Below are 27,697 nucleotides of genomic sequence, written 5' to 3' on the forward strand. Positions count from 1 at the left end.
ATATTTGCTGTAACATAATTTTACTTACAGTCCTGGGGCAAAGCTCATATAAAGTCACTCCCCTTGATTAGAATCTGTGTTATGATTCTTGTATTTTCAGTATGCTAAAGTTCATGTGTTTGGTCTTCCTTCAGAATCTAAAGCTGGAAGGAATCGAGGACCTCTCCGACATTCTGGTGAGGCAAGGGGATTGAATTTGCCCGAGAAAAGTTGGCAGAAGGGGGCTCACCACTTCTTCAGTGACCAGGACGTCTCCGGTCTAGGTGCTGCCATGCGGCGGGCCTGTGGCAAGGCTGTAGCCCACTACCAAAGCACCAGCTGCTTTGTCTGTCGCTCTTTCCTTCTCGCCCTCACCATCTGGGCACCAGCACCCTGAAGCTTTGTCTGTGATTAAAGTTTTCTGCCCTCGGGTCACCACCTGGCAGGGAGGAGCTGGTGAGGATACTGTTCTCGATTAGGGAAACCTATATCCCTACTTTGTATCCATGTCTAGTTTTTGTCTCCTAAGTTGACCTTTGTTGTTTTCCACACTTTTGTGGAAAATAATTTCCCAGTAGGCACTGGTTGTCTTTAAACAGCTATCTAAGCCATGTACATAAAATACATCATATGTGCACTTACAAATGTATATATATTGGTATCCTTAAAATAAAATCATTCTGAATGATAACGCATGGCAAAATATTTGAGTACATTCTGGATAAGTTAGAGCTGGTCCTTTCCCTTAAGAGGGGATGCAGTCTTGTTAGCTAGACGATAGCCACGTGTCAGTAAAGGCAGGAAACACTTAAGGGCTGAGAGGATTTGTCTTGTAGCAGAGGAGAGGAGAGATGAACCACTGGCTGGAGGTCACATTTCCAGACTGGGTCCCTTGGACCAATGAATTCTGCTGGAGAATGATGTTAGTAAAAATTGCTAACCTTTGTTAAGTGACTCCTAAGTACCTTCTGTGGATTACTTCACCTAGCCTTCTTGGCATCACTGAGAGGAACATACTTTTATCACTCCCATTTTACAGAGAGAAATAGGTACTTCAAGGTAAAGGAACCTGCCTAAGGGCAGACAGCTGTCAGAGACCGACCTTGAACCAAGTAATGTGCTTCTAAAGTCTTCATTCTTAGCTACTGTGCTATATGCTGCTCAGATCATAGGCTGTGCTTGTAGATGTTGATCCAAGTAATTCTGTCCTTGGCAGGTCATGGGTCTCTCCCAGAGCACCCTGTCACCATTCATTAGGTAAATAGAGATCTTGGATCAGAGGCAGTGAAGTATATAATTGGAGATAACTCTTGATAATAAAGAACTTGCTTCTAAGCCAAAAACTGCACAAAACAAAACACATATCCCACAATGTGCTTCCCAAACTGTGCCCAAAATGTTACCTGCTCTGCTATATTGAGAGGGTAGACTTGTGAACGTGCTTTAATGGAAAAGGGGGTGATGCTGAGTGAGGATCCATACCTGTCCTGCTGGGGATGAAGCCTCCCACACCTTTCCCCGTGCCAGGTGAGTGCTGTTCCGCCTGCTCTGCTCTTACTCCTGGGAGTGCAACTAGCCAAGCCCGTGCCCTCTCTTGGTGCAGCACACAGCTCTCTCGTCCTGTTTCCCGGGGATGATTCTGTTCAGTAAAGCAAAGCAGAGTCTGTTTGCTCATGTGCTCATCAGGTAGACCAGATGCACTGTTCATATCTGACTAGAGAAGCAGAGTGCTCCTCTCTGGGTTCCACTGTCACCAAATTGCCTTGGATTCTTCCAACAGTCCTGAGTTCATCACATTTTATTCTTTTGGATAAAAACGATTTATAAAAGAAAAGGTTGTGGTTTCATTTGCATACCTTTGTAAGATTTCCACATGAGCATATCCTCAAATCAGGGATGAAAAGAAACACCTCTGTCAGATTAAATGGGACTGTATTGCATTTGTTTCTCTGTCATAGGATGTATAGAGCCTCGGTGGGTTGATATCTCTACATTGTTCATTCTGGATTAAGTTTCTCTTGTTTATGTTGTCCCTGCCCCATCTCTGCAATGATAATTCAGACTGTGTGGAGCTGCAGTGGGTGGTGGAGGTGGTTGAATTTCTAATGAAGATAAATTTCCTTTGTCCTTTGGGGATGGCTGACTGGAAAGTTCCCTTCTGGAGCTCTGCTAAACAAGATTTTTTTTTTTTTTTTTTTTAATTTCCCCAGGAAGGAAATAGAACAGTTTCCCAAATTTCCCTGCTTATCAGGAAGCTCTGGGAGCAAACTGTTCCAGATTTTCTGAATCCAAGCACAGAGTACTTTTTCATAACAGAAATCTTTTCCCTAACAATAGAGATTGTTTTCCCTGGATAAGGTTGAGTGGGATTCATTTACAACTGGGTTTTCCAAAGTGAAATCTGGTGACAGTTCCTTAGGAATTAAAAATACTGCAGAACCAGAGAACAGGGAGGCCATTCCCTGGAAGGAAGTGCTAAGGAATCAGAGCTGCCCTCCCTCTTCCTGCTGAAGGAGCGATCAGGACACAAAAATGTAATTGGAGGAGAGTGGGCACCTGAAGACCTAAAGGTGAAAAGTCCCCCTGTGCCAGGAAGAAATGTGGCCAGTGTGGGAAAAGAAATGAAGCCACTGGGGCTGAAATGCTCAGGTTCACCCGTAGATGTCCTTGGCAAAAACAGGAGCGAACTATTACTTTGTCAAAATGGAAGCCCCGTTCGGGACACCATCTCCTATTCTTACGGATAAACAAGAGCACTGAATTCAGGATATTGCCTTAAAAGTGTCCCTCTCTGTCTCCATCACCTCCTTTAAGATAAAGATGAGAGGAGCGCCTGGGTGGCTCCATCATTTAAGCGACCGCCTTTGGGTCATGATCGTGGAGTCCCGGGATCGAGTCCCACATCGAGTCCCACGTCGGGCTCCCTGCTCAGCAGGGAGTCTGCTTCTCCCTCTGACTCTTCCCGCCCCCCCCACGCTCTCTCAGATTCTCTCTCTCAATAAATAATTTTTTAAAAAAGATAAAGATGAGAGTTTCTGTAAAATAAAGGTGGGAGTTGTAACAGTGAGAGTCTAGTCAGGAGACGGAAACCTGTAACGTGAACCAAGAACTTAACAAAGAACTGTTGACTAGGTGTGTAGGGCATCTCAACTTATCAGGTAGCATCTACGGGAAGCAACCACCCCACGGCGGGAAAACAAAAGGAACCAAGAGCAAAACATCAAAAAGATTTCAAGAAGTCTCTGCAGTGCAGAAACTGCCCCCCAAGAGGAGGGGTGCTGCTCAGCTGGCGCTGGCGTCTGATGAAGGATGGGGTGTAGCTGGTTCTGCGCACGCGCATGCTGGAGGCTCTGCAAACTGCCGCTGTAGGAAGGAACTGCCCCCGCCCATACGAAGGAGAGCCGCTGGGGGTAGGGGGGCGCTCACAGGCTCGGGAAGCTGACAAGTGGGAGCAAGTGCTTTTTTCTCCAGCCCTGCAGTCTCCTTCACGTGCCTCCCCTTGGCATAACCTAACTGGAAGTGGCTGGCAGAGCAGAAATGTGGTTTGCAGGGTGGCCCAGAATAGAAGGTAGGTTTGGAGCTGAAGGATGATTACTTACTTCATAGCTGGCACAGGGGAGGTCTCATCACTAAGGATTCTAGAATCCTTCCTTACTATTTTTGTTTGAAATAATATTTATTTATATTTGTTCACCTATTTGCAGTAAGATGCTGGTAAATGTTCAACTGACTCTGAAGGTGAGGCCAGGGAGGCCTTGAGGAAGAGATTGTGGCCCATCTGCCTTGGAAGGGTCAAGACTGGCCAAAGGTGTTCTTGGCTGACAAAAGAGCAAAGGTGTGGAGTGGGGGAATGTACAAGCGTGGCGGGTACTATAGAGACTGAGGGTAAAACAGAAGAAATCTCCCCAAATTAGAGTGAAAATGCCAAGGGCCAGAAAAGAGTGGAGAGAAATGACAAGGGTTGCCAAGTAGGTCCCACATAGGACAATCAGGGGACCGAAAAAGAACAGAGAAAATGGAGAGGAGGAAATCATGCCGAAGAAGGAATAAAGCCTGTATCCTGTGGCTGGAGGACATGAGTTTTCAGACTGAGACTGAGTGTCCAGCACATGGATAAAAATGAACGGACACCAAGGTACTTTATCATAAAGTTTCAGAACACTCAGGACAGAGCATTCTACAAGTTTCAGGACAGAAACAGGTCACACAGGATCAGGAAGCAGGGTGTCAGCCTTCTCAGCATTGCACTAGAAGCAAGAAGATAAATGGTTTCCAAATCTAGACTTTTATACTTAGCCAAACTACTAAACTAGTGTGAGAGTAGAATAAAGACAGAGTTTGTGACATGCAGGGTTTTAAAAAATGACAACAGGGGCACCTGGGTGGCTCAGTCGGTTAAGCGTCTGCCTTCTGTTCAGGTCATGATCCCAGGGGTCCTGGGATCAAGCCCTGCATTGGGCTCCCCGCTCCGCAGGAGGCCTGCTTCTCCCTCTCCCTCTGCCTGCCGCTCTGCCTACTTGTGCTCTCTCTTATCTCTGTCAGATTAATAAATAAAATCTTAAAAAAAATAAACAATGACAACGAAAACCCCTCACATGTACCCTTTTCCAAGAAGCTGTATTTGTCCATACCACGACCCTGCTAGATGCCCAACTGCCCCGAACCTTGTGCTTCCAGGCCTCCTTTGTGGCCTCACCTGCCCAAGGCCTGCAGTAGCCCCAGAGACGCTCAGGGAAACTGAGGCCAGCCTCTGATGCAGGCATTCTGCTTTGACCTTCTTCTGCTGCCTCTATCTATTGGGACCATATTGCCCTCTCTTTGCATGGCAGGGTATTGTGTTGCTACTCATTTTTTCAAAACAGCAATATGTTGTTTCGAGATCATACATAAGTAGTAAGACTATGAAGAAAAGCAAGGGCCTGGCTAATAATAAAAAAAAAACTCAGGGAAGTGGTTATCTCTGGTGGGGAGGGGGGAGAAGAGCAATTGCAGAGGATCCTCAAGGGGCTTCTGAGCTACTGGTGTGATAGGCACGCTGCTGTGTGCTTTCTCTTCCTATTTCCTTGGCACATTGGTCTCTGGCAGGAATCAGCATTCCAAGCCTTCACTCAGCCTGCCCCAGCTGCTGGTATCTGCCCCTGAGAAGAGCTCACGTGTGGTGACCCTCCTCTCACCGGGCCCAGTCACAAGTGCATGACAAGTGCTGGGTCCATGCTCGTTGGCTTTTTAAAAAGTTGGTTGGATACACAGTTAAGAAGGCTACAGTGCCTCAGGGAAAAAATCACTGGGGCTTGGGATTTGGATTTTGTCCCAGCTGGCAGTCTGCGGCTTGGGGAGATTAACGGGCAGAGACTTGGAACTGTCAAGAGGAAAGAAAATCAGGGCCCAGAGAGGAAGGTGGGCAGGGGTGCGGTGAGATGCAGTGCAGACATGGCCTGTTTGCTCTTCCTCTCTTTTTCTTTGTTTCTTTATTTTAAAGTTTATTTAAGTAATCTCTATACCCAACATGGGGCTCCAACTCACACCCCCAAGATCAAGAGTTGCATGTTCTTCTGACTGAAGCAGCCAGGTGCCCCTGTTTTTTCTTTTAAAAGCTCTACTCTGCAATGGAAACTGGAGGGAATCGGATAGTAGGGAGGGGGAAGCCTAACAGAGGAGCTGCCCGGTACAAGGAGGAGACTCATCTTGTTACAACCGTCTGTCCTCCATCTGTGGCGGAAGCCAGTCCTTGAAACTGCAAGCCACCAGCTGCCTCGTTAGGAACGGATCCATCACAGAACCAGTATGAGCCGCACCTTGATGTGTGACTGGCTTTACAAGGAGTCTACCTTATATATAGTTAGGACATTATTTCATTTCTCAACAAGCCTATGGCAACTTGCACCCCAAAATGAGTTCTCAGGAGGCCCTGCAAATCAGTCACCCAGTGAGGTCACATACTTAGCCTAACACTGTGGCCCCAATACACAACATGCTGGCACAGCCACCCAACTTATAGCCGTACTACTGGATACGCCTAGTCCTGGCAAACTGTCATCTTCCATGTGAGGGCTGGAGTTTGGAGAAGAGCCAACAGCCATTCAGAACCAAGTTTTGGGTGGAAGGGCCATCAGCTAAGACCATTTATAATAAGAAAGCAAGGGTATGCCAAAGAATGAGACAGCTTTCCTGTGTTTGATCACAGACTGCCTCCAGACACGAAGTACTTCATAAACGCTTTTGAGAAATGCAGCTCTGTCGGACAGTCCTTTACCCTTACTATTTCCTGGTGGAGTTCTAGGTGCCCAGCACTCCTAAGGAGTGGGTAAGTCTATCTCAGTTCAACAGGGGATGCACCTGAGGCACTAAGAACTGACTTAAGAATACACAGCTAGGAAGGGGTGAAGCTGAGATTTGACCGCCAGCAGCCTGACACAAGAGTCCGTGCTTTTAACCACTACATCAAACTGCCTCCTGGTTAATACAAGGGCGTTGCCTCCTACGGCAAAGACCTGAAAGGGAGCAAAGCCTGTTTAGTGACGTACACCGGACGAATTAATTAGAAAATCAATCTTGTCACTACATGGTTAAATCTTAAACATTCATTTGCATAGAATGGTTTGTTTGCTGGTGCAGCCCTGGAACCTAGTGTGATGACTGGCACGGAGAGAATAAAATTTTGCTAAATGAAGAAGTAAAGGAATGGAGTAGTTCAAAAGTGTGCATGAGTGGGTGATCTGATGTTCTAGGCAAATGGAGAGGAAACTACCCTCTACCGAATCCCTTCTCCATGTAGGACATGGTGTTTACTGGGGTCATTCAATTTAGCCTCACTCGAACCCCAGAATGTGAATGTTCAATCCTAGATCAGGAGGCATTTCACCATCTGGTACGCAAGTTACCCGGGGCTTTTTGGTGCCCCAGCACTCCTCTTATCCAACCCCAAGAGTTCAGGCGACCTAAGGGCTTCCTGGACACACTAGAGACAATCACCAAGTCCCTTTGAATTTCGCTCACCTTTCTAACATTCCATTCCCCCTGCCTGTGTCACCCCTTTCAAGCACACCTCATTTCTTGCTCTGCCTCCTTCAATAGCCTCCCAGCTGTACTCCCTGCCTCTGCTACCCCCTACACCCCACTCTCTCACCTACACCTTACCTAGCACTATGGGAGTCACCTTTCTCCTGCCCAGCTCTGTGAGGAAGCCCCTATACAGAGGGTCTGGAATGAGACAGCCTAGCTTTGAGGTAGGTGAGGCCAGGCAAGTCAGTTATCTTCTCTGGGCCTCGATTTCTTCATTGCTAAAATGGTGGAAATATATTTAATAGGGCTTTATGGGGATTAAATGAGACCATGTATGCCAAAGTGGTACTTTGAAAATGCTTGCCATGTGATAAACAGTAAGTTTTTGCTTAATCTAGATGTTATTCCCTCTAATCAAACACCTGCTATAAAGCTGCAAAAAACAAACAGCCCTCCCCCAGAAATCTGTATGGCTTCCTATGGTCTCCTAGAATAAAGTAAAAACTCTTTACAATGGCATTATGTTTTCAAGAGATTCTAAATTTTATCTGTCCAAATTATATTGCATTGTTTCATATCTTACATTTGCCCTTCCCTCAACTGAATTGAGTTCCTAACAGTTCCTAGGACATGTTTTTGTCTTCCCACCTTCATACTTTGCTTCTTCTGTATTCCCTTGAAATCTCCCCCACTCCTTGCCGCTTCTGAAATCCTAGCCATCCTTTACGACTGTGAACTCTTGCTCATGCCCCTGGATCAAGTGACTTCTCTGATCTCCCTCAGCGCCCCCTTGTGGCGCTTACTGCACAGGTTTTTGTTTGTTTGTTTATTTTTGTTTTTTGGGGTTTTCTTTTTTGCTTTCTTTTGTTTTTGTTTTTTTAAGGAGCTAGAAGTTTACTGAATACCCTGCAATGGAGCAGCGGGCGGGACACAAAAGAGAGACTTTCTGACAGAGGCAGTGCTGGGGGGCTGTAATTAAGGGGGGAAGGTGAGGAGGTATGGGAACATACGGAATTTTCCTTTTTTGGTAACTTACAGATTTTTTAAAATTTATTTAATTTATTTTTTTAAAGATTTTATTTATTTATTTGACAGAGAGAGAGACAGACACAGAGAGGGAGAGACCGATAGAGCACAAGCAGGGGGAGCTGCAGGTAGAGGAAGAGGGAGAAGTGGGCTTTCTGCTTGCTCTCTGCTGAGCAGAGAGCCCTATGCCAGGCTTGATCCCAGGACCCCAGGATCATGACCCGAACCGAAGGCAGACGCGTAACTGACTGAGGCACCCAGGTGCGCCAGCTTTTTTTTTTTTTTTTTAATTTTAAGGGTTTATTTATTTGAGAGAGAGACAGAGAGAGTTGTGGGGGGTGCAGAGGGAGATGGAGAGAGATAATCTTGAGTAGACTCCCCGCTGCGCATGGAGTCTGATGTGGGGATCAACCTCACAACCTTGAGATCATGACCTGAGCCAAAACCAAGAGTTGGACGCTTAACTGACTGAGCCAGCCAGACACCCCCACACCCCCCACTTAGCTTTTTAATTGCAGTTACTGGTACATTTCATTTCTCCAAGACTATAACTTCTCGAAGGTTCTAACTGCATCTCGTTTTTCTCTGAGTTCCTAAAAGTGCTCACAAAGTTCAGTGCACATATAATATTTGAGAGGTTACTAAATGAAGTGACAGGTCTTGACGTACAGGAATGCAGGGCCCAGGAGGCTGGGTAACCCTGTGTCCAGGCCTGGCAGTAGGGAATATTGAATTCTCAATCTCTGGAGAGAGGCAGCACAATGGGCACACATAGACTGGAAGAAAATTAAAGCTGAATCCAATGTGGTAATGAACGCCCCCCACCAAGGGTCTGTACTTGTCAGGGTGCTTTGGGTCCTTCAGCTTCCTGGGGATAATCCTGTTAAAATTAACAACAACAACAACAACAACAAGGGGTGCCTGGGTGGCTCAGATGGTTGAGCATCTGCCTTCCGCTCGAGTTGTGGTCCCAGGGTCCTGGGATCAGGTCCCGCATCAGGTTCCCTGCTCTGCGAGGAGTCTGCTTCTCCTGCAGCTCCCCCTGCTTGTGCTCTCTCGCTCTCTCTGTAAAATAAGTAAATAAAATCTTAAAAAAAATAAGATGTATGATTCAGTGATTTTTAATTTGCATTCAGAGTTGTGCACCTATTCCCATAATCTAACTCTAAAACATTTCCATCACCCCAATGAGAAAACTTGTTCCCATGAGTAGTCACTCCCCATTCCTCCTCTGCTTCACGGATTTGCCCACAGCCCAGGCTTGACTGTGAACATGAATACTACTCCTCTAGAAACACAGAGCAGAATCCCTGAAATATTTTTCAGATTCTTTTGTGTCAGGTGGGTGAACCACAGGATGGCCACAAAATAAAAGTCAGTATTGAGGATTCAGATTAAATAACCTTCAGTGAGCCCCCACCTTGAGTCAGACAATTCACTGGTGCTTTTAAACACACTACCTCATTTAATCACAACACACATAGGGGGTAAGTTTTACTGCCTCATTTTAAGGATGACAAAATGATGCTCACCCAGAGAGACTAGGTAGCTAGCTACCTCAAAGTCACAAAGCCACTGAGGAGCAGAGCTGCTGCAAGGACTTTACCGTCCCTTGGAAGGCCCAGGTAGACAAAAACACTGTTAGGGCTGCAAACTACATGCCTACAGGGGCCAGGTATGAGAAAACGGGAGCAGTGGGAGGAGCATGTGTATCCTCTAAGAAGAGCAAGTTGCTGATCAGCACGAGGCAAGAAGGCCATGTAGGAATGAGGGTCTCATGTGGCCAGCATTCTGATTTCTCCATAGATGCTAAAAGTCCAGATTTTCCAAGAACTATCCCAATTTTTAAGTAAGGAGTCAATGGACAGCCAAACAAAATACCCCTGCAGGTCAAATTTGGCCCAGAGACTGCTATAGAGGATGAATTCCTTTGGCTTAATAGTATCTTCCCTTTCGTTCCTCTTTCAAAAGTGAACAGGCTCTAAGTGAGGTAACCGTTCAGCTCTGAGTTGCCATTCCATAGGTGAGAACTGGTTGGTTGATTGGGGTGGGAAGGCAGCGGTGTCTCCTGGCGCTGGGGCCTTTGCTGCTGAGGAAGAAATTAAGTCACTGCCTTCAGGGAGCTGTTCCTGCCAAGAGGGCAGCTGCCTGGGCTCTGCGAAGGAATGAGACAAGCATTTGGATGCAAATAGGAGGCCCCGGCCGGCCCAGAACAGGGTCTTGCTGACACGCGTGGGTTTTAGGTGGAAAAGGTAGGGGACAGAGTTTTCTTTTAATTGTTAAGTACAGAATTGAAACCCAAAGGATGATTATCGGTAATTCTCATACACACACTCTTAAATCGCTCGCTGGGTGCTTCCATTTCCCCAACTGGAAAAGGAGCTAGTTAGCACCCCTCGCCAGCACAGCTCACAGGACGGTGGCCAGAGTCAGAAAGAAACGGGCAGAAAAGCGCTTGGGTTAGGAGAGGGGGCTGAGCAGGCGGACGTTTCGCTACGATGTGAGGGGTCCTGGAAGCAATGCGACGATGGAAGCCTATCCACAGTGGGCCTGAAGTCGCAGGAGGTGGCCGGAACCCGAGTCGGGGATCACGGGATTCGCGGGGGGGGGGGGGGGGGGGGCCTCGGCCCCGCCCACCCCGCCCAGAAGGCGGTGGGTCCGCTCCGCACTTTCACCGGGACACGCCCCACTCACACTTCCGGCGTGTGACCCGGAAGCGGAAGGGGGCACGTTTCTTTCTCTCTCCTGTGCGTCAAACCTGCGTTGTTGCGGCCGGGCGGGAGCGGGCAGCAACGGCTTTTGGTAGCGTGTGGTAGGGGAGCGGAGCTCTGAGATCCCGGAGCAGCCGCGGCCATGGCGGATGTGACCGCCCGTAGCCTGCAGTACGAGTACAAGGCGGTACGTGTGGGCTCGCGGAAGGACCCAGGCTAGGGAACCCACTGGGGAGCGGGAGGCGGAGGGAGTTTTAGTCTGAAGGCCTGCAGGTGAACCACGAAAGCGGAGACGAAGGCAGATCCGGGCGAAGGTGGGGGTACACGACGACATGAATAAGCCCACTAGGGTCTAGGGCGGGCGGGATGGGCTAAGAGTTCTGCTAGGAGTGTTTGTTCCCTGTCCCCTCGGCGCCATACCCGCCCCCTTCTGTGTTACCCCCAGCGTGCCGACACTTTTCCCAGGTGTGGGTTATTGCGGGCAGTGTTAGGAGCAAGGATCGTTCAACTGATTTGATCGCTCTTTCCTCATGTGCAGTTGTGTGGCGCTCTTTCATTTTAAGGAAAATCTCTTATTCCGAATGTGCTTATCAGCACTTAGTTGCTGCATTTCTTACTATGATATCACTCCTGTGATACGGGAAGTGGCCCTAGTCGTGTCAGAGCTTGAGTAACATTGTGATCTTTTCAGAACTCCAATCTTGTGCTCCAAGCTGACCGCTCTCTCATTGACCGGACCCGCCGGGATGAACCCACGGGAGAGGTGCTGTCCCTGGTTGGGAAGTTGGAGGGCACCCGGATGGGAGATAAGGCTCAACGGACCAAACCACAGATGCAGGAGGAAAGAAGAGCTAAGTGAGTACCAAGGAGAAAATGATTTTTCTTGGGATCCAAAATCCACCGTTCCTTGAGTATTTGAGCAGTTTTTGCTGAAATGTTTGGTGCAAAATGAGACATCAGTGGCATTAAAACAACTTAATGAAGGTAAAAACAGAACATGAGATTTAAAAGGTTTTTTGGCCTCAGTATATGTACTGAAGTGAGAAATAAACTTTTATAAGGATTTTATTTATTTATTTATTTGGGAGACAGAGCAGGCGTAGGAGCAGAGGGAGAGGGACAGACTCCGTGCTGAGCGAGAGCCAACTCAGGGCTTGATCCCACGACTCTGAGATCATGACCTGAGCAAAAATCAAGAGTTTGACCTTTAACCAACTGAGCCACCCAGGCGCCCTGAGAAAACAACTTTTAGATCTTTTTCTAATGTATATATTTCTGGTCCATAGAGAGATCTTAATTTTCTCCACAGTATTTTCAAGACCCTCGCTATTCCCTGTGTCATTAACTCTTTTTCTTTCATTACAAACTTCCCACCCCTACTTCTTTCCTCTGCTGTTGCCCACTTCCTACTTATGTTGGTATAGACTAATATTCAAGCATCCATTGTATGAAAGGTTTTTGTTTTGTTGTTGTTGTTTTTCTTTTTGGAGGATATATTTCAAAACTTAAAGGATCATTGAAATTTACCTTATCTTTATATTTTTAAATCCCTGATATCTCTGTCTTTTTCTCCTCTCCCACGATGAAGTCTCAAAAATTGGTAGGCTCAGTTTTGATTAGTTATATTTGTTTTTTTTTTTTAATTTTATTTTTAAGTAATTTCTGCAACATGGGGCTTGAACCCACAACCCTAGGATCAAGAGTCTCATGCTCTTATCGACTGAGCCAGCCAGGCACCTCTTGATTAGATATATCTGAAATGAGTTAATACATCACTTGTCCTCCACTTTGCAGAGTATGGCTTCCTTTCCAGGTTTGTTATAATTTGTTGGTAATCAATGACAGTAGATTCTTTTGGGGCCTGTTTCTCTGGCTAGAAAAAGAAAATGTGTGTGAGCGGTGGCAAATCGAAATTTGATTATATAGTGTTGTCATGCCAAGTAAAAAGGGTTGTCCTTTTTCAAATGAATGAGGAGGCTGTCTCATTGCAACGTTTATTGCGTCTAGCGAGAGAATAACAAAGGATTCCCTTCCTGTTACTGTGTTCCCATAAAGATGGCCAAGTGGGAATCATTTGCTGAGGTACAGATTCATGTTTTTAAATAGTACGTGTGTCCGTGAAGCTGAGGAGAGGAGGGTAGGCTTGATTTAGTTTTGCCTTTTGGGGTGTAGGTTCTGCCTCTTAAACATCATGTGTTCATTAGGCGACGAAAGCGTGATGAGGACCGACACGACATTAACAAGATGAAGGGTTATACCCTGCTGTCCGAGGGCATCGATGAGATGGTGGGCATCATCTATAAGCCCAAGACTAAAGAGACCCGGGAGACCTATGAGGTGCTGCTCAGCTTCATCCAGGCTGCCCTTGGGGACCAGGTGAGGAAGCCAGAGGGTGAAGCTGCGTTTTTGGAGAGGGAAAGAGTCACAACTGGGAGGTACCAGCAGAACCTTGTCTGTGGATTTTCCTGTGTGGGCCATAGCAGTTTGTGGAAGTGGCTAGTATTTACTGAGCACTCACTTTATGTGGAATAATGTTTTATGTGCCTTCTCTCTGTCTGTCCTCACATTAGCTCTATGACTAGGTGCTGTTAATACTCATTTTCCATTTTACCGGTGACATATGTGGTGCAAAGAATAGTTAAGTAATTTTCCCACGTCACAGAGGTAGTATTTGGCAGGGCCACTCTATGAGCCTGGGTATTTTATATCTGGAATCCGTGCTTTTGACCATTATACATTTGTGATTAGATTAAGGGCCTTTATGAGTCTCAGAGGGTCTAGTAAGGATGAAGAATTACCAAAAGTTTGGTAAGCTAGAGGAGCACAGAGCAGTGTCTCTGTTGCCTGGAGAAATGGTCAGACTGTTGTGGAAGCTGGGTCCTATTTCCTGTGACCACCTACCTAATCTTTTTAAAAACAGGTGGATTTTCCTACAGTTGTGGCATTTTTTAAATTAATAGTAATGAAAATGGTCAGAAATGGTATTCAGGTTTTAAAGAGGTATGACTCTTCACATCCCATTTTTTTTTTTTTTAAGATTTTATTTATTTATTTAATTGACAGACATAGCGAGAGAGGGAACACAAGCAGGGGGAGTGGGAGAGGAAGAAGCAGGCTTCCTGCCGAGCAGGGAGCCCGATGCGGGGCTCGATCCCAGACCCTGGGACCATGACCTGAGCCGAAGGCAGTCGTTTAACCAACTGAGCCCCCCAGGTGCCCCTTCACATCCCATTCTTACATAAAGCTGGCAAGTGATGTTCTGTGTTTCGTTCTAAAAATTTTTCCCTTTTTTTTTGGCCACCAGCCACGTGATATCCTTTGTGGGGCAGCTGATGAAGTTCTCGCTGTCCTAAAGAATGAAAAGCTTCGGGACAAGGAAAGAAGAAAGGAGATTGACCTGCTGTTGGGTCAGACAGATGATACCAGATACCATGTGCTAGTGAACTTGGGCAAAAAGATCACAGACTATGGTGGAGACAAGGAAATCCAGAATATGGGTAACGGCTCTTTATGTCCATATCATATTAAGTGGTTGCTTTTGACCTCTAAACTTGATTTTCAAGCCTCAGTCATTAAAACCTCTGAATGTGTCCATGAGTTCCCGTAACCTGTTTGGTGTCTGAGGAGTTATGATCCATGAATCAGAGTCCCTGATAACAGCAGCTATTTCTTAGTCTTAAGACCTTTTGTATAGAACCTGGGGGAAAACTTGGGCAGAGCCTGTGTGGGGGTGGGTCGGGGGGTGCTCAGGTGGTTGAGCAGCCAGCGCAGGGCCATATCCAGGGTTGGCAGGTTGGAGAAGGCCTCAGCGGTGGCAGTATGGATGACTCTCTTATGTTAAGTGTCTTTGTCTGTGGGTTCTGAGACCATAGATGTATGCTGAGGATGGGCAAGTCAGGTAGTTGGGGAGGAATTAGCTCCATAGTGCCTCATTTCCCTAATTCCCTGTTGTCTTTTTCTAATCCCTTATTGTTGCAGATGACAACATTGATGAGACATACGGTGTGAATGTTCAGTTTGAGTCTGATGAGGAGGTGAGTGATAAAAGTAAACGGACCCAGTCTCTTGTTTTTTGAAATTGTTAAGGTGAGGGGACCACTTCTGGTATAAAGAAGCTCTCTAGCTTAAGCCAGATAAATTTTATGGTGTTGTATGGGTGTCAACTTTGGGCATAAATGTTATTTCGCTAAAAATTTGCTATGGTTATCTTTAGGGATTTATAAAGTAAGTTTACACTTGTAAATGTAAACGTATAATAATTTAAAACAAACCAAATAGATTAGTAAAAAGAAGGACAAAAAGTACAGTGTATACCTTCAATGAGCGGGTACACCACTATGTTTTATTCCATTTTAATCTTGTGAGAATTTTCCACTTTGCAGTACTGTGTCCTGCTGCCAGTTGCAAAAGCATGCATGTTGGCCCAAGAGCACGGCCATGTTATGTACATGGTTGTCTAAGTAACAGTTGCAGTAGCCCCTGAAATTTACCACCTAATCCGAATTCTTGAATATAACTAAACGGGAACAAATGGGACACTTGAAAAAATTTTCAGAGTTGCCTTAGAGTTCTCAGTGGGCGAGTGTGGCTCAGGTAAAGTGCCAGCCTCGAAATCTCATACACTAAGTAAGACAGGAAGTAGGGGTAGCACAAGAGTGTCAAAGGAAAGAGCCCCCAACTGGGAGCCACGAGATCTGAATTTTGGTCCTGTATCTTGGGCAGGCCATTTTGCTTGTTCCTCCATCTGCTGAATAAGATGCCTAAAGTAGATGACTGCTAAGCTGCTTCCTGCAGTGTAGTTAATAGGATTTTTTTTTTTTTTTAAGATTTATTTATTTTTTAGAGAGGGAGAGACAGCGCGAGTGGGAGGGCAGAGGGAGAGGTAGAGAGAATGTCAAGCAGACTCCATGCTGAGTGCAGAGCCCGACATGGGGCTTGATCCCAGGACCCTCAAGTTCATGACCAGAGCCAAAACCAGGAGTTGGATGGCTAGCTGACTGCACTACCCAGGCGCCCTGATGGGATTTTATTTGAGTTTCTTTTTACATAATCTCTACACCCAACGTGGGACTCGAATTCACAACCCTGAGATCAAGAGTTACATACTCTGCCGGCTGAGCCAGCCTTGTGCTCTTAAGTTTGTTGCTATTTAAAATCATAAAATCCTATTAACTGGGGATGCCTGGCTGGCTCAGTCGGTAGAGTATGTGACTCTTGATTTCAGAGTTGTAAGTTTGAGATCCACATTGGGTGCAGATTACTTAAAATCTTTTTTTTTTTCTTAAAGAGTATATTTATTTGAGAGAGAGAGACACAGCGAGAGAGGGAACACAAGCAGGGGAGTGGGAGAGGGAGAAGCAGGCTTCCCGAGGAGCAGGGAGCCCGATGTGGGGCTCAATCCCAGGGTCCTGGGACCATGACCTGAGCTGAAGGCAGACTTAACTGAGCCACCCAGGCATCCCTTAAAAATAAAATCTTAAAAAAAGTGGCAACAAAGTATAGAAGAGTGCTTTGCTTGTCGCATTCATTCATTTATCAAATGCTTACTAATTACCTGTTTGTAACATGATCCTGTGCTAAGTATTGAGTACTTACAGTGTGAGAGAGTGTGAATAAAGACAGCGGAGAGCAAGCCAAGTGGTCTCTACACCTCTGGATCACCGTGTGTTTTCCCAAGCATAGTTTCTGTATCATTCTTCCCTCCTGTTAACTGATAGCTCTGTTTTTTCATTTATTGATTGTGCATATACGAGAGAGACTGTGATCCAGTTGGTTGCCATTGTGGCAGCCTAAGGGAAGAAGCAGAAGAGAGAGTAGAAGCATCTAATGAATCCATGCCAAGTGGACTTAGAGTAATGAGATCATTCAATTACATGTACTCTGGAATAAGGCTGACCCTGGCTCCAGGAAGCTGTTGGTTTCTTCCTAGAGCCATTGTTCCAGCCATTGAGCTAATTTTAAAGGAATCAAGCAAGGGAGGGCGCCTGGGTGGGTCAGTTGGTTAAGCAACTGCCTTCAGCTCAGGTCATGATCCTGGAGTCCTGGGATCGAGTCCCGCATCAGGCTCCCTGCTCAGCAGGGAGTCTCCTTCTCCCTCTGACCCTCTTCCCTCTCGTGCTATCTCTCATTTCCTCTCTCTCTCAAATAAATAGATAAAAAAATCTTTAAAAAAAAAAAAAAAGAAAAGGAATCAAGGGAGAGGATCTGTGGTGATGTTAGGATCTCCTCCAAATCATGAATTGGGGTTGGACTGTTTCTTTAGGAAGGTGATGAAGATGTGTATGGGGAGGTTCGAGAAGAGGCATCTGATGATGACATGGAAGGGGACGAGGCTGTAGTGCGTTGCACCCTCTCGGCTAATGTAAGTACAGTTTGTTCTTGCCTGTTGCTGCAAGGCTAGGGGATTTCTGGGTGTAGCATTTGTTTCTCGTATGTAGGTCCTGTTATTTAACTTACCAAGCTGACCTTTTATAGGAGCCATAATAAACTTTCAACGTCTTGATTTTGTTAAGATTTCAGTCACTCATTCTCCTTCCCAAAGGCATGTGTTGATGAAATGTTAGTTTGGTGTGCTCCTGAATTCAGTATAAGAGGGTTTTTTTTTAAATTCTGGGAAGTCCTCAAAGGCTGGAAGGCTCTGGGTGGCAAGGAGAACTTTGTTGCAGGATGATGAGAAAGCAGTTGGGCCAGACGGAAACACGGCGTGAGCTAACTGCCCGGTTATTTCTGTAGCTTGTAGCCTCAGGGGAACTGATGAGTTCCAAGAAGAAGGATTTACACCCTCGGGATATTGATGCATTTTGGCTACAGAGGCAGCTCAGTCGCTTCTATGATGATGCCATTGTGTCACAGAAGAAGGCGGATGAAGTGTTGGAGATCTTGAAGGTACAGCCAGGGTGTCGTTTTGTTTTCATCGTATGTGTCTTAGCACATGGGACCGTAGAGGAAGCAGATGGCTGTGTCCTTGATCATGGCGTTACATTCTCTCTGCAGACAGCCAGTGATGATCGGGAATGTGAGAACCAGCTGGTCCTGCTCCTTGGTTTCAACACGTTCGATTTTATTAAAGTGTTGCGACAGCACAGGATGATGAGTGAGTATATGGTGGTCCCTTCTGGAGTGTATGCATGCATGTGTGCATGTGTGATGGAGACTCAGCTTCGGCGTCTGTTTTGGTTAACTTGCTTTCTATCCCAACCCCCTCCTTCTTACCTTCCCTTTCATCCTTTTGCTGTTGGCAGTTTTATACTGTACCTTACTGGCCAGTGCACAGAGTGAAGCGGAAAAGGAAAGGATCATGGGAAAGATGGAAGCTGATCCAGAACTCTCCAAGTTCCTCTACCAGCTCCACGAGACTGAAAAGGAAGATCTGATCCGGGTAAGGCCTGAGTTGTTTATCTGTCTGATTTCCGAGCTAGAGTGTTTGCTTTGGAGAAGAGACATCAATTAGAATATTGTAGCTTAGGGGTGCCTGGGTGGCTCAGTTGGTTGAGTGTCCGACTCTTGATTTCCGCTCAGGCCATGCTCCGCATGGTCGTGTGAGCTCGAGCCCTGCTTTGGGCTCTAAGCTGAGTGTGGAGCCTGCTTGGGATTCTCTCTCCCTCTGCCCCTCCCACTCATGTGCGCACTGTCTCTCTCCCTCTTAAAAAAAATTGTAGTGTAAAGCTGAATTCCTATTAGAAGAGGGGGTTGAGGGGCACCTGGGTGGCTCAGTTGGTTGGACATCTGCCTTTGGCTCGGGTCATGATCCCAGTGTCCTGGGATCGAGTCCTCAGTCGGGCTCTCCACTCAATGGGCAGTCTGCTTCTCCTTCTGCCCCTCCCCCTGCTTGTGTGCACTCTCTCTGTCTCTCTCTCTTGCTCTCTTTTTGTGAGCACCCTCTCTCTCAAATAAATAAGTAAAATCTTAAAAAAAAAGGGGTTGAAGTAGTAAAGTATTTCTCTGAATTCTTTGAGGTTTGTCACTGGTACAGATAGAATTAATGCATTCGCATTGGTGTGGTCAAGAGACTGCTGGCCTGCTGCTGTATTCACCAGCACCATGGGCCCTTCACGGTTGACACAGTAAATCATGGCATCTACTGAAAATGCAGGGATAGAGCACATGTTGGCTGAACACAGAACCCACACTTCTACCCTTAGGGTTAGCCTTGATGCTGAATTGTTAAATTTTGAAATTCCTGTGCTATGCATTGTCTTTTTTTTTTAAGAGGAAAGTATTTTTTGGAAGATTTTATTTATTCATGAGAATGCATGTGTGTGGGCATGAGTGGGGAGAGGGACAAGCAGACTCCCCACTGAGTGCAGAGCTCGATGTGGGGCTCGATCCCAGAACCCCTAGACCACAACCTGAGCTGAAGTCAGATGCTTAACCAACTGAGCCACCCAGACATACTTGCATTGTCCCTTTAAAGCTGTTTTCTTGCTTCCATCACTCTGGCGGTCCCCGTGGCAAAAAGGTCTGTCTTTGTGTTTTGGGACTTACTGGTCAGCATCTGTGAATCAAGCTTAGCTAAGCAGGGACTGAAAGGGACCAGAACCTACAATGGTGACGAATTGTTATTTTTTGTGCCTTTCCCCGTTATAGGAGGAAAGGTCCCGGAGAGAGCGAGTGCGTCAGTCCCGGATGGACACGGACTTGGAAACCATGGATCTGGACCAGGGTGGAGAGGTAAGTCTCAGGGTTATTTCCAAGGCGGTGCTGGCTGGGAAACTCATTTGTTCACCTTGCTCACTTTGGGTTTTTGTTTTTCATACTCCCAGGCACTGGCTCCACGGCAGGTTCTGGACTTGGAGGACCTGGTTTTTACCCAGGGGAGCCACTTTATGGCCAATAAACGTTGTCAGCTTCCTGATGGGTCCTTCCGTCGCCAGCGCAAGGGCTATGAAGAGGTGCATGTGCCTGCTCTGAAGCCCAAGCCCTTCGGTTCAGAGGAAGTGAGTGAATTGCTTTTCTCAGTTTTCTTCAGTTTCTTCAGTTTTTCCACCTCTCTTTCAGCTTGGATTTCATCCCATTGGCCAAAATGTGGCCTTGTCTCATCGATAGTTTATCCCTGACGTGGGAGCGGCTTCAGAGGTCCCCTGTTTTGATTGTGAGCCCTGGGACAGTAGTGAATCTCCTTCAGTGGAGAGTTACTGGCGGGGGGAGGACCGGAAGTACGGTCCTGGCCCTCCCACAGAAATGGCCTGCGCGAGGGTGCTGCCAGTGGGACGTGAATGGCATTTCTTTCTTCTAGCAACTGCTTCCAGTGGAGAAGCTGCCGAAGTATGCCCAGGCTGGATTTGAGGGCTTCAAAACCCTGAACCGGATCCAGAGTAAACTGTACCGTGCTGCTCTGGAGACAGATGAGAATCTGCTGCTGTGTGCCCCTACAGTAAGCACTGCCCTGACCGCTCTGCTCTTGTGCGCAGTGCTGGCTATTTTTGGTGGCAGGATTGTCCATCTTCACCCATGTTCCATCCTCCCCCCACCCCGAGTTCGTTCTTCTCTGATGGAAGAGATATTAAGTGGTCAGATACAATTCCCAGGACATGCTCTCGTGTCTGTTTTGGTGATAAGCCTGTGGAAGTGAGGGCAGGTGAACAGACCTCATCCTTGACCTCCATCTTAGGGTGCGGGAAAGACCAACGTGGCCCTGATGTGTATGCTCCGAGAGATCGGGAAACACATTAACATGGATGGCACTATCAACGTGGATGACTTCAAGATTATCTACATCGCTCCCATGAGATCTCTGGTACAGGAGATGGTGGGCAGTTTTGGAAAGGTAAGGGTGTAGAAAGGTATTGTGAATGGGCCTAGGGTGTTACTGCTCGTATTAGGCCATCCCTGGAATGCCTCCTGTGGTATTTTTCTTCTACTTCAAGGTGGAGCGTGACCCAAGTTCAGAGTGTTTCTGAAGCAAGACTATCCTGGATCGATCTTGGACTTTTGCACGGATTTAGCATCTAATTTTTTTTAACTCTCTCCATAGCAGTTATCATTTACGTTATTGAGGAACTTAAGAAACACTCGCGGGGAGCATGGTTGATAGTAGACCAGTGGTGGTTTTTTTTTTTTTTTTTAAGATTTTTTTATTTATTTGACACAGAGATGGCAAGAGCAGGAACACAAGCAAGGGGAGTGAGAGAGGGAGAAGCAGGCTTCCCGCCAAGCAGAGCAGGGAGTCCGATGTGGGGCTCGATCCCAGGACCCTGGGATCGTGACCTGATCCGAAGGCAGACGCTTAACGACTGAGCCACCCAGACGCCCTGACCTAGTAGTGTTTTATTCTAGGTCCTGTTATCTACAAGTTTCCATTTTCCCCTCTGGTCTGCAGACGCCCCACAGATCTTTGTCTGCTTCATTTGCCTAAGTGTAAACTTGATTTGTTTTACATATATGTGTTTGTAGGATCGATCTAATTCATTTGCTCTTTCCCTGTTGGGTTGATACCTCCTTCCAGTACCCTCTTCTCAGACTTCCCAAAGTGTGGTGGCAAGGCCGCCTTGCAGCATTTTTGTCTGATAATGCCTCTCCTCCACCTAGCGCCTGGCCACCTATGGCATCACTGTTGCAGAACTGACTGGTGACCACCAGCTGTGCAAGGAGGAGATCAGTGCCACTCAGATCATCGTCTGCACCCCCGAGAAGTGGGACATCATTACCCGTAAGGGTGGGGAGCGCACCTACACCCAGCTCGTCCGGCTCATCATTCTGGTGAGCAGGGAGTACTTGAGGACGTAGAGACCAGGCGTGGTTGAGGAGGGTTTGCTGGGATTTTTGTTTGTTTTTTTTAATATTTATTTATTTATTTGAGAGAGCAAGCAAGTGAGCCGGGGGGTGGGAGGCAGGGACAGAGTGGGAGAGAGAATCTCAAGCTGACCCGCCACGGGGTTGGATCTCATGACCCTGAGCTCATGACCTGAGCCAAAATCAAGAATCAGATGCTTAACCGACTGAGCTACTCAGGCGCCCTGGGTTTGCTGGGTTTTAACACTGACCATTTCTTCAGTGCTTTCCTCCAGTCTCTAGCCTGTATGATGACAGTTGTCAGCATTGCTGTTACCATTAAATGAGAATCTGCACCTAATTGAAGCATTTCCGAGGAGGCGCGTGGTGTTTGCCATGTTGTTATTCATGTCTTTTTTTGAATATAATGTCTTTTTTGAAATAAATGTAAATAGACATAACTAATTGTGTCTTCCCAGGATATTAAAGGGCTTTATAAATAAATAATCCATTCTCAGAGGGAATGAGTAAGGAGTTAGGATATTGTGTTCCATATGCAGAGAAGCACCCAGGCAAGGAGGACTTCGAGTCAGAGTGTAGTTTCTCTAAGTTGTCCGGGAGAGCAGGAAGGAGGCGTCGTGTGCTGATTTTCAGTATCCTCGAGCAGGGCTTGGCCAGCTGTGGCTACTGGTTTTGGAATACAGCCGTACCCGTTCATTTACTTATGGTTTACAGCTGCTTTTGTGCTGCAGCGACAGAATTAAGTACAATGGACTCTTGAACAACACAGGCTTGAACTGCATGGGTCCACTTATATGTTGATTTTTTAAAAATAAATACAGTACTGTGTGTTTTTTCCTTATAGTTTTTTTTTTAAAAAAAAACCAGTGTATATATTTAATATATTCATCACAAGGGCTCAACCAGAGACTTAATTTAAAAAACAAACAAAACAAAAATGACACCACAGCTTAAGATACAGAGTCCTAGACAGAAATGAAGAGAAAGACTATCTAAGGAGAAAATAAAAAGGCAACACAAGGAGAGAGCCTGGACAGTCGGGGATCTTGGCTGGAGACCTGCTTTGAGTAGGTTTCTTGCAGATACTTCTTCAAGGCTGTGGGATTATTCAGAGCTCGGCAGCATGCGTGTTCAAAGGACTATCAATGTTTGGTTCTCCTAGCAGGCTCTGGATGGGCAGCAGGATGGTCCTGACATCATACAGGGCAGGCCACTTGTCCTTCAGGATGTCCAGGCAGATGTTCCCCTGGGTGTCCACGTTGGGGTGGTAGCAGGGTGTGCGGAACTTCACCGTGGGCGCGTTGTAAGGGTAGCCACTGGGGAACTCCAGCGAGAGCTTACACCTCAGGTCTTCCTATACTGTGCCTGCTGCCCCATGGATGGTCCCCACCCATTTGAAAAGGTTTGTCGGATTCAGGGAAGGCAGAGATGCCTTTGTCACCAGCCATCATGAGGGTCATCAGCTCCTGCTGCAGCCTCTTGCCCGTGGGGCCCCGGGTGGCGGCGACACTGGTGGCAGCTGGGTCGCGGTTCTGGGAGGCCATCCCAGGCGGCGTGTGGAGGGAGACAGGAACTCGGAGAGCACGACTGCAACTCTCCTTATACTTCTAATAACCTTTTTTCAGCATATCTTATTGTAAGAATACAGTATATAAAACATGTATGAAATACATGTTAGTCAACTATTTATGTTGTTGTAAGGCTTCTGGTAAAGAGTAGGCTATTTGTAGTTAAGTTTTGGGGGAATCAAAGTTACAGGTAGATTCTCGACTGTGTGGGGCACCCCTAACCCCTGTGTTGTACAAGGGTCAGTTCTATTTGTAGCAGAGACTGTATGGCCCACAAGCCTAAAACACTGATTGTCTGGCCCTTTAAGTTTGCCAACCCCTGCTTTAGAGCCTTGCTAGTCAGATTCTTGTTATAAGTGCAGAGTCCCTGGCCCCATCCCGCACCTACTGAAATATAATTTTTTTTTAAAAGATTTTTATTTATTGAGAGTGAGCGTGAGCTGGGGGAGGGGCAGACAGGGAGAGAGAGAGAATCTCAAACAGACTCTGTGCTGAGCACGGAGCCCGATGCGGGGCTCGATCTTCTGACCCTGAGCTCATGACCTGAGCCGAAATCAAGAGTTGGGCGCTTAACTAAGCTACCCAGGTGCCCCATGATCTGCTTTTCAGTAAGATCCCCTGCTGCATGCTGTAATTCAAGTAGCACTGCCTTAGGCCATGTGAACTCATCCTTTGATTTATGATCTTTTGCAAGTACAAAGTAGTAAGGATGACTGCGCAGAGGTGAAGCCTTATTGGATATAAATACGGTCTGTTCAGAATCTCCATTTTCAGTAAAGAAATTTATCTTTGAGTGAAGTTATGAACTCGTTTACCTTAAGTATCAGATTTTCTTGCCATAAAGCATGTTTCACTAAACTAGCAACGTAGCTCAGTGGTCACAGCATGGTAATTTCTGGAGTATTTCCTAGTGCATGTTGTCTCACCCTTTGGGTTTCTCTTGCTTGGGATCCCTTTTCTTCCTTATTTGGCATATCCGGTATGTACTATAAGACGGGGCTATTCTCTGGAAAGAGGGCTACATTTTTCTGGTCCTAGAGGTAATTTGCGGCCCCCTTATTCCTTAGGATGAGATCCACCTTCTCCACGATGACAGAGGTCCTGTCTTAGAAGCTTTGGTGGCCAGGGCCATCCGAAACATTGAGATGACCCAGGAGGATGTCCGACTCATTGGTCTTAGTGCCACCCTCCCCAACTATGAAGATGTGGCTACCTTCCTGCGTGTCGATCCTGCCAAAGGCCTCTTCTACTTCGACAACAGGTATGAGAAAAAGTGGGAGAAGTTTAACCAGGGTCACCTTCCTGCTGCCCTTCCCCTTTTTGAAAGAGCTTTGTTGGATTGGGTATTAGAAGGGTCTTTGGGTTTTGATGTGCTGTGAATCCAGAAAGGAGTATCATTCCTGGGCAGTGAAAATGACTATTTCCTCAGTGTCCTATGCCAGAAGCCTCATTTGTCTAACTGTTGAACTTCTAGCTTCCGCCCAGTGCCTCTGGAACAGACTTATGTGGGTATCACGGAGAAAAAAGCTATCAAGCGTTTCCAGATCATGAATGAAATAGTCTATGAGAAAATCATGGAACATGCTGGAAAAAATCAGGTCTGTCTATGGTTTCCTGTTGAACTCTGTTGTTTTGAATTTTTGATTTATAATCAGGCAAGATTGACAGAAATAAAGAGAGAAGACACAACACAGATCACCAATATTAGAAATAAAATGGGATATTACTATAGAATCTATAGCCATTGAAAGGATAATAAAGGAATACTATGAACAACTTTACACGTAAATTTTGAGAACCTAGAAGAAATGGGCCAATTCCTCAAAAAGTACCAACTACCAAAAACTCAAGCCTAGATGGAATAGATAACCTGAATAGTCTCATAACCATTATAAGAAATTGAATTTGTAATTTAAAAACTCCCAAAAAAGAAATCCCCAGGTGCAGATAATCAGCCTGTCTCTCTGCATTATCAGGGATCCTTCCACAAAAGATTTGGGTGGCTGACACTAAAAATGTAACACAGTAAAAATAAAGATGAAAATTAAAAACTAGTGAAAGAGAGCATTTTACTAGAAAACATAATTTTTTAATTGAATACTGTTTAGTCAAGTACATCAAGATAAAAACTAAAAAAAGCAACAGGTAGTGTCCAAGATTTTTGTCTGATAAAAAGCATATGAATTTAAATGAAGAGACAAATCTTTTCTTGGCACTAAATACTTGGATGACTTTCCTACCAAATGGTACTAGTCTCCTTCTGAGACGTACTTCCTTAGTCCTTTTATAAAGTCTAGTGCCAATACAACATTTGAGCTGTTACTTTGCAGACACATTTCTCAGGTGGCTTAGAATCCTGTCATGTGCCTGAACACAAATTCGTAATTGAAATTCCTGAATTTGCATCCTTATTATATTTAACTGTGGTTTCAAAGATAGAGTGCTTAAGAGTTAGCTTAGTTTTCTGGCTACAGGACTCTGCCACTGTACTTTGTAGTTTCCTTTTTTTTAAAACATTTTATTTATTTATTTGAGAGAGGGAATGAGATAGAGCATGAGAAGGGGGGAGGGTCAGAGGGAGAACCAGACTCCCTGCTGAGCAGGGAGCCCGATGTAGGACTCGATCCTGGAACTCCAGGATCATGACCTGAGCCGAAGGGAGTCGCCCAACCAACTGAGCCACCCAGGCGCCCTGTACTTTGTAGTTCCATTCACGTAGGGTCTTGCCAGCTTGTGAGTCAGTATATGTTCCTGCCACTGCTCTTCTTCTACACCTCGGTTTCTCACCTCGTAATGGTGTAGCCTCTGCTTCCTGCTCCTGGTACCTCAGGGCCGTAGGAGGGACTGCGGTAGCTGTGTCTCTTGACTGTGGCCAACAGTGGTTTTTCTGTAGGTGCTGGTGTTCGTCCACTCCCGGAAGGAGACTGGGAAGACGGCCAGGGCCATCCGGGACATGTGCCTAGAGAAGGACACTCTGGGTCTGTTTCTGAGAGAGGGCTCAGCCTCCACAGAAGTCCTTCGGACAGAAGCTGAGCAGTGTAAGGTGAGGAGAGACAGTCCCAGTTCTCTATTCCTACCTGGTAACTGGCTCAATCCAGGGTTGTCCAGACTGCGTTGTGGGTGGTTATGTGGACTAGGTTAAGGGGCAGGGTCTCATTGAAGAGATCTACTTAGTTTCTGTAGAGTTCCCATGGCGAGGCTCACCTGCTCACCTGTTCTTTTTCTGTCCCACAGAACCTGGAGCTGAAGGATCTTCTGCCGTATGGCTTTGCTATTCATCATGCAGGCATGACCAGAGTTGACCGGACACTTGTAGAGGATCTTTTTGCTGATAAACACATTCAGGTGAGGGTGGGCAAAATGTAGGCTTCAGAAGACCTGAAACGTCAAATGCCATACGTTTGTGCCCAGTACTTTGTTTCTGGCTCGGAGGGTTTTGGTAGTACAGTAGATAGAACGTGCCCCCTCTCCCAGCTTTTTATGTACTGTGTGAGGGAAGGTGAGTGATTTAAGGAAATTGAGAAGTATGACGAAGCATTTTGGTGACTCCAGATACCGCAAAGCAGGGCCTTGTGAGGTTAGGACCTTGTTTGTTCTCTCTCAGAATAGGGTGTATTATTGTCTAGTAATCTTAAGTTGATTAATGTTCGTCTACGGTTTTGCCTGTTAAGTATCTCTAGAACTGTGAAATGTTAATTGTTGAATAGATGAGGAATCCAAGGATTCCTTCTTTATTCCAGTGTTACCTTGACAAGTGTGGGGCCCACTCAAGTCCTGCTAGAAGCTCTGAGATCGGTTTCCTAGAGGACTAGGCGATACTAATCCTCTGGTGGTAACATCTGATTTCCTTATTACCTTGCCTTGCTTCTGTAGGTCTTAGTTTCCACAGCAACGCTGGCTTGGGGTGTGAATCTCCCCGCACATACAGTCATCATCAAAGGAACCCAGGTGTACAGTCCAGAGAAGGGGCGCTGGACAGAACTAGGGGCACTGGACATTCTGCAGGTATAGAGCTTTTGAGGTTATTTTCAGTGGGGAAAAGTATCCTGTGTATGCAAGGGGGCCAAAAAGGTGGCAGATGGAAGGTGGGGTTCTGTAAAGAAGAAGCCTGGGAACAAATCCATAAGCTCTGTGACCACAGCCCTCTTGGTTTGCTCTCTCTTACCTAGATGCTCGGACGTGCTGGAAGACCCCAGTATGACACCAAGGGCGAAGGCATACTCATCACATCTCACGGGGAGCTGCAGTACTACCTGTCCCTCCTCAATCAACAACTTCCTATTGAGAGCCAGATGGTTTCGAAGTTGCCTGACATGCTTAATGCTGAAATCGTGCTGGGGAATGTGCAGAATGCCAAGGTAGGCAAGGGCTCTGCTTTTGGCGCTTCTTGCTTTCTCAGGAGAGGTCAAGGTACCAGGGTGGGATGGTCTCTGGGATGGTCTCTGGTGTGGTGCTGTGGGCCACTGGCATCCAGGGTCCTTCAACCCTGCGCCCCACATCTTCGATGTAAGTAGTTTCTTAGAAGCTTGTCAAGTCTGTGGCGGACGGTTCACCTTGTTACTGAGACTTCAGAAAGCACTCTCTGTCTCTTTAAAAATGAAATGTTAAAAATCTTCAGAAGACAACAAAATCCACATTCTTATAGTTGGGGATTAATTTCTAAGTGATCTATGGGAGCAT

General features: G+C 46.3%; 2 protein-coding genes and 1 pseudogene across 2 annotated transcripts in view; 2 read left to right on the top strand and 1 right to left on the bottom strand.

Annotated features, from left to right (window-relative positions):
• Positions 1-668, top strand: part of NCAPH (non-SMC condensin I complex subunit H) — a 34,981-nt gene extending 34,313 nt beyond the window's left edge. The window contains exon 18 of the mRNA XM_027624010.2: positions 135-668. Within this exon, the coding sequence (XP_027479811.1) occupies positions 135-194 (60 nt within the window). The 3' untranslated portion in view covers positions 195-668. The remainder of the gene's footprint in view (positions 1-134) is intronic.
• Positions 669-10,732: 10,064 nt separating this feature from the next.
• The window catches only part of SNRNP200 (small nuclear ribonucleoprotein U5 subunit 200), a 31,721-nt gene continuing 14,756 nt past the window's right edge, over positions 10,733-27,697 (top strand). The window contains exons 1-20 of the mRNA XM_027621082.1: positions 10,733-10,905; positions 11,410-11,573; positions 12,923-13,094; positions 14,023-14,215; positions 14,697-14,752; positions 16,981-17,079; positions 17,451-17,603; positions 17,712-17,811; positions 17,960-18,096; positions 19,305-19,388; positions 19,481-19,654; positions 19,954-20,091; positions 20,329-20,484; positions 21,246-21,416; positions 24,085-24,278; positions 24,492-24,615; positions 25,911-26,060; positions 26,252-26,362; positions 26,891-27,022; positions 27,187-27,375. Coding sequence (XP_027476883.1) covers positions 10,861-10,905; positions 11,410-11,573; positions 12,923-13,094; positions 14,023-14,215; positions 14,697-14,752; positions 16,981-17,079; positions 17,451-17,603; positions 17,712-17,811; positions 17,960-18,096; positions 19,305-19,388; positions 19,481-19,654; positions 19,954-20,091; positions 20,329-20,484; positions 21,246-21,416; positions 24,085-24,278; positions 24,492-24,615; positions 25,911-26,060; positions 26,252-26,362; positions 26,891-27,022; positions 27,187-27,375 — 2,742 coding nt within the window. The 5' untranslated portion in view covers positions 10,733-10,860. The remainder of the gene's footprint in view (positions 10,906-11,409; positions 11,574-12,922; positions 13,095-14,022; positions 14,216-14,696; positions 14,753-16,980; positions 17,080-17,450; positions 17,604-17,711; positions 17,812-17,959; positions 18,097-19,304; positions 19,389-19,480; positions 19,655-19,953; positions 20,092-20,328; positions 20,485-21,245; positions 21,417-24,084; positions 24,279-24,491; positions 24,616-25,910; positions 26,061-26,251; positions 26,363-26,890; positions 27,023-27,186; positions 27,376-27,697) is intronic.
• LOC113937417 lies at positions 22,442-22,993 on the bottom strand (annotated as a pseudogene).

This window comes from Zalophus californianus, chromosome 8 (assembly GCF_009762305.2).
Source record: "Zalophus californianus isolate mZalCal1 chromosome 8, mZalCal1.pri.v2, whole genome shotgun sequence".
Classification (NCBI taxonomy): domain Eukaryota; kingdom Metazoa; phylum Chordata; class Mammalia; order Carnivora; family Otariidae; genus Zalophus; species Zalophus californianus.